The 18,275-nt window shown below is 32.2% G+C and overlaps 2 protein-coding genes and 1 non-coding gene across 3 annotated transcripts; 2 read left to right on the forward strand and 1 right to left on the reverse strand.

Moving 5' to 3' along the window:
* Nucleotides 1–10,337: 10,337 nt before the first annotated feature.
* LOC115713116 (uncharacterized) lies at nucleotides 10,338–11,315 on the forward strand. The gene has a single exon (XM_030641603.2). It carries the CDS (start codon nucleotides 10,338–10,340, stop codon nucleotides 11,313–11,315), a length of 978 nt encoding a protein of 325 aa, XP_030497463.1.
* Nucleotides 11,316–12,128: 813 nt separating this feature from the next.
* Nucleotides 12,129–16,343, forward strand: LOC115713121 (uncharacterized). The gene is made up of 4 exons (XM_030641611.2): nucleotides 12,129–12,394; nucleotides 13,048–13,328; nucleotides 14,428–14,913; nucleotides 15,658–16,343. The coding sequence occupies exons 2-4, from the start codon at nucleotides 13,086–13,088 to the stop codon at nucleotides 15,865–15,867; spliced, it is 939 nt and encodes a 312-aa protein (XP_030497471.1). The 5' UTR covers nucleotides 12,129–12,394; nucleotides 13,048–13,085; the 3' UTR covers nucleotides 15,868–16,343.
* LOC115703384 (U6 spliceosomal RNA) lies at nucleotides 14,120–14,221 on the reverse strand. Its single transcript, XR_004009152.1, has one exon. It is a non-coding gene; the product is annotated as a U6 spliceosomal RNA (small nuclear RNA).
* Nucleotides 16,344–18,275: the final 1,932 nt, after the last annotated feature.

Below are 18,275 nucleotides of genomic sequence, written 5' to 3' on the forward strand. Positions count from 1 at the left end.
GCATGAAATTCTTGAAACTTTTCAAACGTTTCAGATTTCTTTTGCATTAGGTAAAGAAAACTATATCTAGAGAAATCGTCAATGAAAGTGACAAAATACTCATAACCACCTCGCGCTTTGACATTCAAAGGTCCGCAGACATCGGAATGTACTAACCCTAGAGGGATTTTGGCACGCTCTCCCTTTTCAGAGAAAGAACGTTTAGTCATTTTTCCTTCTAGGCAGGACTCGCAAACTGGCAGTTCACCTAGGACGACATTTTTTAATGGACCGTCTTTGGTGAGCCTATTGAGTCTATCAAAGCCTATATGACCTAAACGTAAATGCCATAGATAAGTTTGATCATCATTATCAATCTCTTTTCTTTTTAGGTTTCTAGGTCTAGCTACACTGAAAAGTTCACTATTTAGTGAGATTTGAGTATTCGGTCTTAAAACATAAAGCCCTTGTTCCATTATAGCAACACATATTTGAAATCCATTACGAGAAATTGAACAATTTGTACTCGAAAAATTCAATATATAAGATTGTGTTTGCAAACATGAGACACTAATCAAGTTTCTACTAAAGTTTGGAATAAATAAAACATTTTCTAAAATTAAAAATCTTTGTTGAAACTTGATGCGGGCTTTTCCTCTAGCTTTGACCGATACTAAATCGCCATTGCCAACTTTAAGCTGTAACTCTCCTGGAAGTAGATTTTCCCAAGTTTCAAGCAACTGCAGTGAAGAACATACATGGTTAGTAGACCCAGAATCAACAATCCAGATGGATTTGTCGTTCTCTAAAACACATGATTCAAAGACAAAAGCATTACCTTCGTTTGAATTGTTTAGAAGCCTGGGACATCGTTCTTCATGATGACCCTTTCCATTACAATTCGAACATAGAAGATTATGTCTAATAATTGTACTTGAAGAAGCAGTTTTGCTAGATCCTTCATACCTAGTCCTTTTCCTTCGATTATTGATTGCAAACCCAGGGGGACCCATTGCAATCAAGTTCCGTTCATGGGCTCGTAATTCTGTTTCGAGCTTGTCCATGTCGGAGGAGTTAGAATTGTTGATCATATAAGAGATAACAAATTCATTATACTCCGGAGGAAGACTATTAAGGATAAGTTGGACCCATTGTTCTCTTGATAAATCAATTCCTAGTAGATTTGCCTTTTGGAACTTCAGATTCATCATCAACAGGTGCGAGTTAATGCAACTACCAGGATGCATTTTCACACTATAGAGTTCTTTTGCTAAGATAGTAACTAAGAGAGGATCGGGGGTGGGTTATTCATAATGACACTACAACACATCAATAAAATAGAAGTAAGGTTTTGGCTCATAAATTCATACACAATTTAGAAAATAACAAGTAATGACATATGTTATAGAAATACTAAATCTAACATAGTTTATTTTCCAAGGTATTTCAACAAACTGATACAGTGTCCCGTTTAGGCGAGAGTCAAAGCATCATCCATTGAATAGAGTTGTCAGCTCATCTAAAATGATAACCATTCTAGCAACCTTTTATTCGATCAAGATTGGAATTCAGCGTTGTCCCGTTTAGGCGAGAGTCAAGGCAATTCTATCTTATGAGCTTCCACCATTGTTTCATAACTTGCAAGTCAAGTATGGTCGCCACCATTAGGGTGATCTATACCATACAAAACACTTACAAGCTACTTATCATGCGAGGTTAAACGGTGCGAAATTGCTAATGAACGTTCCTCCATTAGGGAGGATTACTCACTAAAACAAACGCGGTGTAAAACCCACAATGGAGATCGAATGTCTCTTGATTAAAAGCTCATTATTTAAAAATAATATATGTATTTTGTATAATCATTTAAATTCGATATTATAATAATGAAAAATTACAAATTAAAGTTGGTTTAAATAAAAATCAACTTTAATTAATTTTCAATTATTATTTAAATTTGAAAAATAAATTCAAATAAATATCGAACAAGTTCCATAATATAATAATGAAAAATTACAAATCAAAAATTGATTTAAATAAAAAATCAACTTTTAATTAATTTTCAATTATTAATTAAATTCAAAAAATAAATTTGAATATAAAAATGGAACAAATTTGAAAATATCTTGTTTAAGTTGTTTTAGAAAGAATCTAAAAAATCAACTTAAATATCTTTCAAATCAGATTTAATTAAATTCAAAATTAAGTTGTAACCACTTAATTTTGTAGATATTTTAAGTTAATATTCAAAAAAGATATTAACCTAAAAATATCTAAGATATTCCATTTTAAGTTAATATTTGAAAAATATCAACTTAAAAAATATCTAAAGAATCTTAATAACCAATTCCTAAAATTCCTCAACTTAATTTTAAAATTTTGAATTCAAAAGATATTCAGATTTAAGTTGGTTAGTTATGGATAACTAAATATCAACTTAAATAGGAATATTTAATGAAAAATTTAAAATAAGTTCCAGAAAGAATCTAGATGGTTATAATTCTATATTTAATTAAATACAAGAAAATACATATAGTTTAGCTTAGAATATTAAATTCTTTAAACTATGATTTTCTAAATTAATTTCAAAATAAATGAAATTAATTATGTTGCTAATTCAATTTTAATTAGGTTAAACTAGTGTAATTAACCTAGTACAGTCATTCAAATCAGGCAAATGGGCCTTCACAATTGGGGTAGTTTGTGTGAGGGGGTGCTGGGTTCAGTATGTCGTACCCACTTCTATGGCTCCCAACTCTCACACAAGGCCCAAAAGAGAGGAATTTAACCTTAATAAGAACAACTGTTATTAATTGAATAGGCCCAAAAACTAAATGGGCCTAAATAAATCCTATCAAGAACTATGATAATTTATTTTAGCAACATTAACCTATATGCATCTATAATAAAATTAAACACATAGGCTCACACAGGCACACTTTGGATGGGTCCTATCATGTTGCTAGGTCATACACAGATGAAAGAAGATTGTAAATTATACCTGTTACAAATTATTATCTTTACCAAGGGAGCCATCAGATCATTAGATCTGGCAAAAGGTAACCATGGCTATTTGCAATCAAGTAATAATAGGTTTTGAAAACTTACACATAAGTTAAAACACATACTCCTGCAATAGGGTTAGCTGGATAGTTGGAAGTAGGATTTATTTAATTTTAAATAAATAATTTCGAATAAATAAATAATTAAAATAAAAAAAAATATTTTAATATTCGAAAAATAATTTTAAATTTCGAAAAAATAAAAAAATTTAAAATTAAACCTACTTTTAACTTATATCTATTTAAAATTACATGATCATAAATATCTTATTTTAAATAAGGTCAAAATATCTAAAAAGATTTTAAAAAAAAAATCTTAAAAGATAAGATATTTTAAAATATCTTAAAAGATTTTATAAATATCTTAAAAGATATTTTTTAAAATATCTTAAAAGATATTATAAATATCTTAAAAGATATTATAAATATCTTTAAAAGATATTATAAATATCTAAAAAATCTGACCTTAAATTTAAAAAAAAAAATATAATCAAATTTAAAAATAAGATAGATTTTTAAGCAAAAAGATAAATACTAATTCTATTCGAATTCAAATTACACTAATATCTTGAATTAATTTTAAAAAAAAATTAAATTAATTCAAAATGATAATTAGAATTGAATTAGGAATAGTAATAGTATATATACAAAACCATACAAAAATTTGGAAGTTAATTCCATGAAAAGGTATGAAAAATTGAAGAAAAAGGAAAAAAACCGAAACTGTACGGACAGTTCTGCGATCGCAGAAAAATATCAGCACAGCCCCGATTTTGTCAAATCTTCAAAAAATCATAACTAATTCAAATAAAATCCAAATTGAGTTCTGTAAAAGGCTAACTTGCTTAATTTTTTCCATACTATCCAATAAAAATAATTCCAGAATCGAAATCACAATTATTTTTCACGAAAATTTCACAAACATCAATCATTCATCAAATAACACTCAATACAACATGATACCATCCAAAGAACATACAAACAATCGTTTTAAAGTCCAAATTTCATGTAAGTAAATCAATTACCATGGCTCTGATACCAGTTGTTGGATATTATTTTACCAGGATCTTAGATCTACTCACAAGTATGTTTATTAACATCCTAAATATGAACTTTCTATAACGATAAATTAAACACATATAAAGTTTAAGAAACCTTACATTGGGTGCAGCGGAATTATAATGACTCCTTCCGTTCAGATCTCTAACCCTTGATTCCTTTACGTAGCGAGTATTATCAAGATCTGAACCTGGATCTTCTTCTCTGAATCCTTGATGCTGAATCTCCTTTGCTGATGATCTTTCTTCACGATCTTCCTCACTATGATTGAGGTATTGCTTGATGTGTGTGGGCACTACTCTAATCACTAAGAGAGATTCGAAATATAGATGAAGAATAGAGAGAGAGAGTGGCGGCTAGAGAAGAGAGTGGAGGCTCAGGTTTTTCTGATTCAGAAAGTGTAATTTTCCTGAAGCCTTCACTATCTATTTATAGCATTCCACTAGGGTTAGATTTGAATTATATGGCATTAAAATAATGAAAAAATCATTTAAAAAGATAACATAGGTGGCCGGCCCTGGCTAGGTGGACTGGGCCTTGATTTTTGCAATTTTGCAATTTTACCACCTTTTGTATCTGATTTTCTCAAAAATGCCAATTTCCTAATTCAATCATTTAAATGCCAATTCTAACTATTTAATAACTATAAATAATTATTAAATAATATTGTCATTTATCATATTTATTAATTGAACCATACAAAGTATCATAATTAACAAATATGCCCCTGTTAACTCTTTCTTTACAATTTCGCCCTTACTTAGTGAAAATTTCACAAATAGACATAGTCTAATTCGTGAATTATAATTGATTAATCAAAACCAATTACATGAGTCTTACAAGCAATATTATCTCAACTAGTGGGGGGACCATGGGTCTATATAACTGAGCTTCCAATAAGTAGATCAAGAATTTAGCACTAAAATTCACTAACTTATTAATTCTTCGTTGAATCCACGCATAGAACTTAGAATTGCACTCTCAGTATATAGAATGCTCTATATGTTCCACCATATAGACACATCATTAGTTATCCATTGTTATAATCCTAATGTGATCAATGATCCTCTATATGAATGATCTACACAGTAAAGGGATTAAATTACCGTAACGCCCTACTATGTATTTTATCCTTAAAACACTTGACCCCGTATAAATGATATTTCAGCTTATGTGAAATGAGATCTCCACCATTTATTTTCGTTTGGTCAAGCTCGAAGGAAATCATCCTTTGCTTACTATTTGCCAGATAGAAGCTATAGATTCCATGTTTATGCTAGCGCTCCCACTCAATTGCACTACCGTGTTCCCAAAAAGTATGTATCACCCTGACCTAAAAGTAGGCTTAACTAACAATTCAAAGGAACACGAATAGCCTTTCAAGATTGAGCCTAATCATAACAGGATTAAGATCATTTGATCTAGGATCAACTTGGGGATATTGACTTGAATAGATTTTACGGTAAGTTTAATTAAATCTAAGTCAAAGTTGAATATCGGTCCCTTCCGATGCATACTCCATGCATCCAACCTGAGCTTTACTTTAACCAATGTTCTGGAAAGAACATAGTATTTCTCCAAATACAAGTAAACTCTTGATGTAGATTATCATATCAGTAAAACCCTGTGTCTGATAAATCTAGGAAACTTTATTCACATAGTCATGTTTACTTTCCAATGTGATGACAGCACAATAAACATGATCAAGTATGTGAAAAGGGTTTAAGATGAATTTATAAATCAATTAGACAAGCAATTGATAAAGTGAGCCAAAACATACACAAATGAATGAAAAATACTTCTGTTTCTTTATTGATGTTGAATAAAATAGATTACATTGAAATGGAGTTTTATTTAGGGCATAAAACCTAACATGTTGCAAGGGTGCGATATCAAAAAGTCGGCGTAGCAAAATCCAAGAATCCAATCTATTTTGCACAGTAGGTGCTCCATAGAAAGCTGTGAAATGAAACTTATGATCACTAGCATCAGTTATCCATGTGTCGAAATAACAAGAACCAAAGGTGTTAAGTTGAATAACAATGTCATCTTTCCAAAGCAGCATAAGACCTCCACTAAGTCATATCCGAGGTGCTTCCAATCCATGAGAAAATTTTAAAAGTTGTCGAAAACGATCGAAAGAGTTGTTGTTGAGCCTAGTCTCCATAAGAAAGAGAACACGGGGAGATTGCTGGCGCACTAGCAATCAGAGATGTCTTAACGCTCTCGGGTTCCCCAATCCCCGTGCGTTCCAACTTAGGATTTTCGTAATCCCTTGCGGGATTGCAAAGCAATCTCCGCTGAATTGTCTGAACCACCATCAGAATCCTTGGAAGTCGAGGAAACATTTAGGTGTGAGCAGTCCCCTCTCGACGAGAATGAGGAGACGACATTGTTATTTTGGTTGCGACATCTCTTGAGCATTTGTCTCATGGTAGGAGCATCAGTTTGCCTTTTAAACATATAGTTGGGGTGGAAGTTTTCTTTGCTGTAATGTGAGTTGTTACCGGTGGTTGAAGTATGTGACTGTGGAGTGGAAATGAGAGATGGTGTTATGTTAGAAATCACATGCATCAAAGTATGATTCATAGGAGTGTTAGGCAGTGTAGTAGGTGGGTAAGTTGCATAGGGAATATGAGGAGTGTGAGTAGAACCAATGTTAGGGGTGAATATGTGGCTTAGGTTAGCAGTTGTAGTAGAATTGGAAGATAATGGGAGGGATCTTCTAGTGTGAGAAGGCATGGTGGGTTGTGTAGATTGTTCAGAGATGTTAGTATGTGTTGCAGCAGAAGTGATGGTAGATAAATGGTTAGATGGGGGTGTAGTAAATGAAGGTAGTGGCAAAGTAAGAGATGTTGTGGTGCGAATATTTGGTGATGATATTGGAGCAGTAGATGTGATGGAAGATAAGGGAGTATGTGAAGGTGCAGTAGTTGAAGGTAGAGGCAAAGAATGGGAAGGCCGTGGGTACTGGTGTACATAGGTAGATGAGTTATGAGCATGTGAAGGAAAAGTTTGGGATGGAGTAGAAGATTCACCATGAAAAAGTATGTTTGGTTGGGGTTGTGGTCTGGTATTGAGAGTTGGTATTGTGGAGGACAAGGATTTACGAGCCAGGCGAGTCAAAAGTGGCCAAGCATTGCCCTTGGCAAAATCAGTCTGATACTTATCATAACTAGAAGTTGGTAACTTAGCCCCTTGCATCCAAGGACCGTACTCTAGATAATCATCATTGCCATTGTCCATTCTTTCCATAAAAGCCACACATTTTTCAAAGGGATGTCCAAGCCGACCACATTCAAAGCAAAATTCTAGCAATCTCTCATATCTAAAATCAACCCAAAAGTCATCCCTAATCCTTGGTAAACTTATCATTCTGCCTCTAAGAAGAGGTTTGTCCACAGAAAGTTTAACTCAGATCCTTAAGAAAGGACCCCACCGCTCGTCAAGAGAGTCCTCATGTACATCGATAGATTCCCCTATGATGTTTCCAAGTGTAGTAGCAAGAGTCTTCGATTTGTTGAGAAATGGTAACCGGTATACCTGAACCCAAAAGGGAGTGCTCAATAGGTTGTTCATTGTGACATTATGCAGAGTACTTGGTGAGCAGAAAATAACTAAGTGGTTTTGGAAGTGCCATGGTTCCTTGTTCAAAACCCAGAATTTGTCTCATGCACATCAAAAAGAAATTTTGAATAATGCATCTCCATATTCAAAGATTATCATAGGAAACCTCCCCTTCCAATGGCCACCCATTTGATCATAGAAGGTAGGTTTATGAACATAATTCTCAATTAGTATCCTTGCTATAAGAATGTGACTGGTATTAATATTAGAGGCATTATCAACTACAGTGGGTAAGAAAGCAACAGAGCTTTCTTCCTCTGTGAGAGTTAAAGTGGAATCATGGCTATGAAGCAAAGGATTCATCGCAATCAAGGAGAAAAGGAATACAGAAAACCAGATGAAGATAACAGTTATTCACCGAAAGTATGAAGGGAAGAAGGAAACCGAAAGCTGGGAGGAGAAGGGAGAAACAAAAACATTTGAAAAAACAGTTAAAGTCTGAAAAAAGTGGTTAAGAAACTACAACTGCAACAAACCCAAACAGGACACCTAATGTAATGAAATGCTCGATAATAAATAATAGTTTAATATGAGTAAGGAAAAATTAAAATCCTAAGGCTATAAGAGCATCCCCATCAGCTGCTTCAAAACACTTATATCTTTAAAATAAAATAAAGAATGAGTAAAAATAGTCTTCCATCAGATGAGTCATTTTATCTTCATTTTACATATAGCTACAGTATTGTCGCTACATGTGAAGATTACTGTTCATGCTTCAAACTATATTTTATTAATTTATCACACTTCTTCTCTTTCCTCTCTCTATTTTCTTCACTTTTTCTCTTTGTTTCCCTCGCTTTCTCAGAGGATTGGCGCCAAACATAGAAAGAAACATACTCTTTGTACCTGGAGAGAATTTTTTTAGGGCTTTTATTTTGGTAAGATCATTTTTGTTCTTTTCTCTTAATCTATAAATTTATTATGTATTTCTTGTTTCTGATTTGGGTTTCTAATGAGTGGGTATTTCTTTTTTGTTCTTTCTTTATTATGTATTTTCTTGTTCCAAGTTTGGGTTTCTCGTGAGGTGGGTATATTCTTTTTCTTTTTTTTTTTGTTGATTTAATGTTGTTCCAAAGTCATAATAAATTTTGGTCTTAATTTTCTCTGTTTTTTAGTTTCATTTTCAATTTAGAGAGCTAGATAATTTCTACTCTTTTCATGTCAATTAATTGTGATCATTTAAGCACATATATGTACATATAATAATTATGCAAATTTTCTTGATAGAAGGTTAGGCAAAGGTTGGTTGATTAGTTGATTTTATGCAAAAAATTTCAACTTTATTCACCATAATCATTTAACAATATTCCAACTGATCTATATCTTCATCAAATATTTAAAACACATACAAGTTTAGAGATACATTTGATATTCTTATGCTAAGTTGATTTTATAAGGAATTTTTCAAATTAGTAAAGAACTTTTTTTGTTCAAAGCTCAATTCGTGAATTTGGCTAGGTTTCATAAAAATATCAATTGTAATACCTATATATAAGTCAAGTTATAGTAGTATATCTGTATAATATATGCATATAAGGTACTCTGCTCTACTCAAATTTATGGTCAAATACTAATTCATTAAGTATTTGTATGATCAAGCTTGTTGTTATGCACCCCATTAGAGAACTTTAAATGCTAGTTGTTAGCATAATTTTGTCATTGTGAGTTTGTTCTTTGCTGGGTTAGGAAGGCTGCAATAAGCCCATACCACACTTGATTTAAGGCCAAAATTTTAAATTTTATTGCTTGATTCTTATCATTGACAATGATATGGCTAATTTTAAATTTTAAATGAATACATGAGACATGATTTTATCCGATTCTTAAAATTGTAAAAGTATCTTTAGATGAATTCATTGATGTGAACATTCAATTGGCACTGTTGTAAGGAAGAACCTCACCAGAAGAGAAATTGGAGCCTGCATTGATAGTAGAATCTTGCTTAGTGTATTTTCTATTTGGTATATTGCAGCAAAATGTTTTAAGTAGTGAGATTTTTTCTTCTTTCTCTAGCATATTCGCACTGTTAAACAATAATGATATTACAAACTGAGAGAGGAATGTGTTAGAGAAAAATTTGTTATATTTTTGTAGTTACATTAACTTCATATGAAAATGAACTAAAGGTTAATTAACTACTATAACTATATTTATGATATATGGTCCCTAAGTTATTTGATAAAATACTTGGATGCTAATTTGATTGAAATATTAATTTTTGTTTGCTAAAAGGTGTGGATGGAATTGACTGCATGGTTTGATATAATAGTTTCTTTCATGCTCAGCTTGTCATATTCTTTTAGCCCATTTTTTTTTTTTGTTAATGCAATCAAAATTAATATCTTAATACAATACACTTTTATTTATTTATTTTATCTTGCTAGAGATGTTTTAGACCAAGTTTCAATCTATTTCCTTTGGCTCTAACAAGTCTCACATTTTTCTTTAGAAATGTTTTGGTGCACTAGTTACATTAGTTCACAATATTTTTTTTTCTTTCTACATAATTCATATTATATTAACCTCCCTAAAACCTAAATTTACTCTATATATGTTAGTTCTTTTGTAGTGTTGCCTAATAATTTTTCTTTTTCTTTCTTTAAAGTTTGTATGGATCCCGTTTTCGAGTTATTTGACTCTTCTTCATCTGACGAGGAGTCTGATTTACTTTTAGCTCTTACTATTGAACAACAACATTTGGATAATGGAAGAAGTTCAACATTGCGTCGTACTAATATTCCTCGTCGTATATCCATTCGAAGAAATTCTCTTGAGGGCCACAAACGTCTTTTCCAAGATTATTTTGCGGAATCACCTACGTATCCACCTAATATATTTCGAAGGAGATTTCGAATGGAGCGTCATCTTTTCTTGCGCATTCAAGCTGAAGTTGAAGCATACGATCCATATTTTATCCAAAGAAGAAATGTTGCTGGAACACTTGGTCATTCTGGTCTTGCCAAAATAACTGCTGCGATGAGAATATTAGCATATGGAGTATCTGGTGATTTTGTTGATGAATACTTAAGGATTGCAGAGAATACATCAACCGAGTGTTTGAAGAAATTCGTTAAGGCTGTCATTGGCATATTCTCCAATGAATACTTAAGATCACCAAACAAAAATGATATTGCTAGATTGCTTGCTTTTGGAGAAAGTCGTGGCTTTCCTGGAATGTTAGGAAGTATTGACTGCATGCATTGGAAGTGGAAAAATTGTCCAAGTGCATGGAAAGGAATGTATTGTGGTCACATTCACGAGCCAACAATAATTCTAGAAGTTGTAGCCTCATACGATCTTTGGATATGGCATGCTTTTTTTGGATTACCAGGATCCCATAACGATATTAATGTCTTAGAACATTCTTCTGTTTTTAGAGAGCTTACTGAAGGACGTGCTCCGAATGTCAATTATTCAATAAATGGACATGACTATTCGATGGGATATTATCTTGCTGATGGTATATATCCTTCATGGTCGACATTTGTCAAAACAATTCATGCTCCACATGGTCACAAAAAGAAACATTTTGCAGCAGCTCAAGAATCAGGGAGAAAAGATATAGAAAGAGCTTTTGGAGCGCTTTAAGCTCGATTTGCTATTGTACGCGGACCTGCGCGATATTATGATCAACAAATGCTAAAGGAGATTATGACGGCATGCATAATTTCGCATAATATGATCGTAGAAGACGAGCGTCATACTTATCTTCGAGTGGAAGATTTCGTTTATGAACAAAATGATGAAATAACCCAAGAGCCTGTGTCACATGAGCATACGAATGAATTTTTAAATTTTGTTCAACGACACCATAATATTCGAGATCGATGACTTCATTTTCAACTCCAGTCGGATCTTATCGAACATTTGTGGGAAATATATAGTCAATCTTAAGCACTTGAATTTTATATTTTATTGTATACCTTTATGCTATGGTTATATTTTTATTTTGAAAATATATAATCTTAATGTACTCTTTGAAAATTTTGAAATTTCTTTATTAAATTAATTTATATTTTAGTTTAGCTTATGAATTTTGATAATTAAAGTTATAATATAATTACATGGTATTGTACATGGGTAGATAGTGTAAATATTAAAAGATGTAATGGTATTATTGATGGTTAAAGAAAATATTTTAAATTGAATAAAAATATATTAAAAAATTAATATTTAAATGAGTTAGAGTAAAAATAAAGAAGTTGTTGTATGATGTAAGGTAAAAATTTGAGGTAAAATAGAAAAAGTGGAGTTTTGGTGATGTATTTTAAAGAATGGAATAAAGAAGCTGTTGGGAGTGCTCTAAGGTAGGGAAAATGTAAGAAAAAATAAATATATTTGTTTTTTTAAATTTGAAATCAATATTTACATTGTTTTATTGGGATTATTACTTTCTTGTTCTTATTATAAGCTTTTCTACCAACAATTTGTAACAGTTGTTGTGGTTGGTTGGTTGCTTGCTGCTCGGTTGGGCTCCAAAATTTGGCAGCATAGAGTTTCTCCCTTCTTACCTTATCTTCTTCTCCAACAAACTTGGTCGCCTCCTTTCTCTCTTTCATTCCCTTCTCCTAACTAGTTTCTCTTCACAAGTTTCTCATACTCCACAAGTAAAGTTTCAGTTTAGCTTATTTCGTCGGCCATCTTCGATTTTCCATCTTCTCTCATAGGTAAAATTGTCTATCTTCTTGCCTGCTATGTTTTTTACTGGTTTAGGGTTTTGATTGGTTTTATATGTATGTTTTGTAATCGGAGCTCAAGTACCGGTTTCCGCCATGGATTTTTGTTTTGCATGTTTGGGTTCATATGGATATAAGTAATTGGTATTTTAGATTGATGGTTTTTGGGTTTTTTTTTTCCCTCCAGTTGATTTTATTGAACACTCATTTCTGTAAGGGGAAAATTGATTCTATTTTGCTGATGAGTATTTATAATGTATTGTTTATCTATATATATACGTACATGTATTCTTTTATATTTTCATGTGTGCGGCAACGACATAAACGATTCATATCATATTCTAGGGTTTGGAAAGAAAGACTTTGTTTGCTAGGTACTTACACGGCTTATTAGTTCCTGGACGAATTGGCTGGTTTGCCTGGACATTGGGAATTGAATACAGTTAATTAACACTCATGCAATGTATGGCGTAGATGACTTTATGTAAATTTCGGCTGTTTTTCTCTTTAATTAATGTTGGTTGTGGAAAATGGAAATTTCTTACTAGACCACAAATGTTTTGTAGTTTTTTTTTTTTTTTATTTTGATTCAAAATGTGATATTGTAAGTCTGATTCTGTGCAACTATACGCATCATTTTGCAGGAAGTGGGCAAGTTTTGCATTTTTGTGAATCCATTTTAATGGCGGCCATTTCTCTTTCGAACCACTCTCTATTGGCTCCTCTTTCTTCTTCCTCTTTGACCTCCTTAAACCACAAGCCTTTCAAAGCCTTACCCCTTACTCATACCACTCTCTGTTTTCGGGCTTCTTCCCTTCACCTACGCAATCCAATTCCATCTTGCATCCTTGGCTCTTCTGCAGCCCACAAGACCACGCACTCACAATTCCAACCTCTTCTTGCTGCGCGGGACCATGCTTCCTCTGTACGTATATTCTATACGTTAATTTGATTTTTTAATTGCGGATGATCATGTCTTATACTCTTATTCTAGCTATGAATTTGCTTTGTTTAGAGAAGTGTTGGGAGTACGTTAATTTGGATATAAAATAAAACTTTGCGTGCACTTTAAAAAATAGTACGTGTATCTGTTTAGGACAACAAATGCTGATGCCCGAAGGTGTAAAGTGGGTATCCGTAGGAAAGATTTCTGAGAACTTGTGAATGGGCTTAAAATATATTGAAATACTTGATGAAATGACTTCTTGTTCAAAGATTAAACATTGGAGTATTGATGTTTGCGCAAGAGCTACTTCAATGCTATAAAATTTACTGGATTAGGATCTGTTGAGATGCTTATGTTATTTATTTGTGAATATTTGGAACTATGCCTCGTATATATAATATAGTGACTTAATCCAACTTATTTAAGGAATCCTCTGAGGGCACAGTGCACAGTTCCAACAGGATTAGTAGGGCCCCTAATTCTTGATCCCCACAGGTTAAGAAATATAAAAGAGATTAATAAAGTACAGGTTAGAAAAATATTTCAGTTGAGATAAAGTTTAACATTGACTGCCTGGACAGATGTAATTGATCCAAGTTCAGATGATTTAAGAAATCAGGAGGAATAATGCTGGAACCGGTGGCTGTGAAATTTAGTGACAAAATGAAACAGTTTAGGCACTTCCCAATCTGGGTAATCTACATAATCGCAACGAATAATACCATTAAATTTCACGTGCATATGAAACACACCTGGGCCAAGCCAATTCAAGATATCCATTTTTGTTCTTATTTTGTGCATGTCATCCTTGCTCAGGGGCTATGTTAGTCTTTTCTGTACTGTTCCAATTTATGGGATGTCCCTGAAGTGACTTATCCATTTCTGTTATTGATTATTAGATTTTCTAGATAATGATTTGACATAGTACCCTCTCACCGATAGTCAGAAAGTGCTTTCTGTAGGGCTCCCGTAGTTATGTTTTAATGCAGTGGAAACACCCAGATGTTTTCATTGAGTGTTGGTATATGTTTATTTTACTATGTTATTTATTATTATTTGTTCGTTCTTTGTAATCCAGACAGAGAGTAATCAGGCTGTAGGAGATGAAGCAGACCATCAAAAATTCAGTTTGATATCCCTAATTAAAGTTTACAAGGAAGCTATACTCATAGGAGATGTAGAAGCTGTATCTGAAATCGAGGCTAGAATAGATATGATTGGGAATAACATGGACAAATTGGTTCAGCAAGTTTCAACTTTGACAGCTGAGATAAAGTCTGGGAAGGAAAAATTTATTCGTTTACAAGCAGATTTTGATAATTTTAGAAAACGAACTGAGAAAGACAGACATACAATAAGCACTGATGCTCGAGGAGAGGTAATTGAGAGTCTCTTGGCCATGGTGGACAATTTTGAGAGAGCCAAACAACAAATTAAACCTGAAACAGAGAAGGAGAAAAAGATTGATGCTAGTTATCAGGGTATTTACAAACAATTTGTGGAAATAATGAGGAGCTTGCATGTAACTGTTATTCCAACAGTAGGGAAGCCTTTTGATCCAGCGGTGAGTATTTAATGTAAAAATTATATCAGACCTAAATCTGTTATATCCATGCAATTTTGTGGTGTTCTCAAAGTGTCATCTACTTTCTATTTTTGCTATTCTAAGTTCATTTTCTGATGTCGTGGATTTTCATGGAGTGGAGTACTTTGGGGCACGATTTGAACTGGAATAGAGATAAATGCATTTATGAGAATCTGTTGACGATGGGATTGGCTTGCAGCAACATGGCAATCCTATCTCTTTGATGAATGTTGTAAGATGCCTGTCAGTGTATTGTACATGTTTTCATGTTATACTTATAAAAAATAATAATTTTTCATAGGTAACAGTTAACTAATTTCTTGATACGATCATACTATTTTTGTAACTGATTTTGTGTGCTAACTTGGATGACTGTTCTGTCTTGCCTACATAATTTATTATATTCCCCTCAACCTAAGTTTGTTTGACTATAATTGCATACTCATACATGTATCGCAATATGAACAATGCGTTTATATTTAAACATTAGATTTCAGATAATTGTCTGTTACATCTTTGAAGTGATATTCTTGAACCAAAAGATTATCAACAAACAGAGAGTAATGAAGAGGCCTTTCTGCCAACTTCTGACGTACTTTGTGAAGGGTTTTGTCTAAACATGACTTTGAATTGTTAGAAATTTTAGCTCATAAATTTAGATGCAACTTTTAGATAATCGGTCCCCCATGTACATTTTTTGACCTCCTTTTGTTTCTGTTACAGTTGCATGAAGCCATTGCACGTGAAGAATCTGAACAGTTCAAGGAAGGAATAATAATTCAAGAATTTCGACGTGGTTTTCTGCTTGGGGATCGTCTTCTAAGACCAGCAACGGTAAAAGTATCGTCAGGTCTTGGCAGAAAAACAGGCACGGCAGCCACTTCCATTACATCAGGGATGCCTGCAACAACAGCTGGAATAGATGAACAATAGAAATTCAGACAGCCCTGGTATTTTCTTGGTGCTGAACATTGTTGAATTCAACTTTATTCTCCTCTCAGCCGGACTAAAGCTTTTTACAAGGGAGATCCATTCTACACCTATACCTGCTAATTGCTATACTACTGTTTCCAAAGGAACCTAGAGAGAACTTCATAACTTGAAACCATTTTTTTTTTCTAATTAGATCTTTAAGATGTAAGGTATTCATCTTTTCTTACCCGGGGCTACGGTTAAGTTTTCTTCTCTTCTTTATTTTGATTAGGGGCCACTTGAGAAATGTTTTTTAGCTTCGTAAACTAAAGCTATAGCTAATTTTGGCGACGCAAAAAGGTATCCTTTTAGGTGGCGTTTGGTTGGGGGTAATAAAATAGAATGAAATGGAAATAAAATAATTTTTATTCTATTCTTTTGTTTGGTTGCATATTAAAATATTGAAATGTTATTTTAATGTAATGACTTTTTTACTATTTTGGTAGAATAATTATTCCATTTTGAAACAGAAGAAAAGACTATTTCAATACATGATAGAAAAAATTTAATAATTTATTAAGTATTGAAATGTTATTTTAATTAATGGCCTTTTTACTATTTGGTAAAATAATTATTCCATCTTAAAACGGAAGAAAAGACTTAATTTATTATAATAAAATTTAATAATTTTTATCAAATTTTTATTTATTTTAAATTTTATTCTATTTCTTTTTTTATTGGCTAATTAGGATTTTTACCTCATGAACTTTGACATGTACCAAATCATGCCCCCTGAACTTTTAAGGTTGTTAGAAATACCCCTGAATTATTAAGATTGTTGGATTTAAGGGCTTTTGTCTAATTTCATTCAATTTTATTATTTCAGTAATTGTTTATGTACTAAAACATGCTCCTCAGACTTTGATATCTACCAAATCATATCCCTCGAACTTTCACATGTAGTAAATTATGCCCCATGAACTTTTATTCATGTTAGACTTTTTTACTAAAATTAAAAAAAAAATCCTTAAATCCAACAATCTCAATAGTTCAGGGGTATTTTTAACGACCTTAAAAGTTCAGAGAGCATAATTTGGTATATGTCAAAGTTCAGGGGCAAAAATCCTAATTAGCATTTTTTATTTTTATTTTTATGTTTTCATTTCTCATAATCAGATTTTATTTTAGTATTAGTATAGAATCAACGCTAAAAGTATTAATTTGGTTTATGTCAAAGTTCAGGGGGCAAAAATCTTAATTAGCATTTTTTATTTTTTTTTATGTTTTCATTTCTCATAATCAAATTTTATTTTAGTATTAGTATAGAATCAACGCTAAAAGTATTAATAGCGCATGACATAGCGTTAGTTTGCGCTAAATAGACCAAAAAAAAAAAAAAAAGAAAAATTAAGAATCAAATGAATACCAACGCCAAAAGTCATAGAAATACGACATTAGATATTCTAAAACTCAAATCAAACTCAGATTTCAATCCCTCCGTTTACATATTAGAAGTAAATTTTAGAGAAAAATGGGAAAATTAAAACCAAACCATAAGCGAGCTCTAGTTACATAAACGTGATACTTTAGTTTTATAGTACTTTTAATTTCTTCAAAAAAAATATCATCTCTATATATACATATATATATATTTTTTTTAAAAAAATAACAGAATGATATTTTTTTGGTAATTGCAGTAAGTAACATCACAATAGTAATTTTTTAATAAACATAAACACTTGTTTTATTTTATTATTTTAAAAAAACAATAATAAAAAGATTTTTTTTTAAAAAAAATATGCAGATTGGATAGAATAAATGATGATATAAATATATTTTTTTAAATATGCGTAATGAGTAAATTTGAATTGCAATGTAGCTACATTTTTTTTTTGAACTTTAAATGTTGACTTCAGATTTGGTCAACTGACAGCGGAGCCTTATTTATATCGACAATCACCATGTGTAATCAATGTAGGAAAATAATAATGGACACAACGATTTATAGAGGTTCGACCCCCTTGACTAGCGGGTAATGACCTATTCTCATTTTAGTTGTATTGATTCGAGAGATAATACCACACAGATTATAGGCTTTTACCTTGTGATTTCTAGTGTGGCTCTTTATGAATGTTACAATAGTGAGAACAATGTAAGACAGATCTCGAATGAATGAGATGAGAAACAGATAGTGTCTTGTTTATGTAAGTGGCGTGTGAGAGTGAAACCTAGGGTTTCAAGATAAGAACTTAGGACTTAGGTTTTTGATCTGGCCTAATGCTCTTTATATAGGATAGAGCTTACAAAAGATCTAATTCAAAATAAGCTAATATCCCTTAAAATGGGGAGATATTACCCCTTTTTCACATATTTAAATATACAAAAAAACAACCAATTAATTGCTCCCAAGGAATAGGTAGATATTTGGA

This window comes from Cannabis sativa, chromosome X (genome assembly GCF_029168945.1).
Source record: "Cannabis sativa cultivar Pink pepper isolate KNU-18-1 chromosome X, ASM2916894v1, whole genome shotgun sequence".
Lineage (NCBI taxonomy): Eukaryota > Viridiplantae > Streptophyta > Magnoliopsida > Rosales > Cannabaceae > Cannabis > Cannabis sativa.

Coding starts and splice junctions, on each gene's coding strand:
- LOC115713116 (XM_030641603.2), top strand. CDS start 10,338: ATGGATCCCGTTTTCGAGTTATTTGACTCTTCTTCATCTGACGAGGAG.
- LOC115713121 (XM_030641611.2), top strand. CDS start 13,086: ATGGCGGCCATTTCTCTTTCGAACCACTCTCTATTGGCTCCTCTTTCT. Junction 13,329..14,427: donor CGCGGGACCATGCTTCCTCT/GTACGTATATTC, acceptor TTTGTAATCCAG/ACAGAGAGTAATCAGGCTGT. Junction 14,914..15,657: donor GGAAGCCTTTTGATCCAGCG/GTGAGTATTTAA, acceptor TTTCTGTTACAG/TTGCATGAAGCCATTGCACG.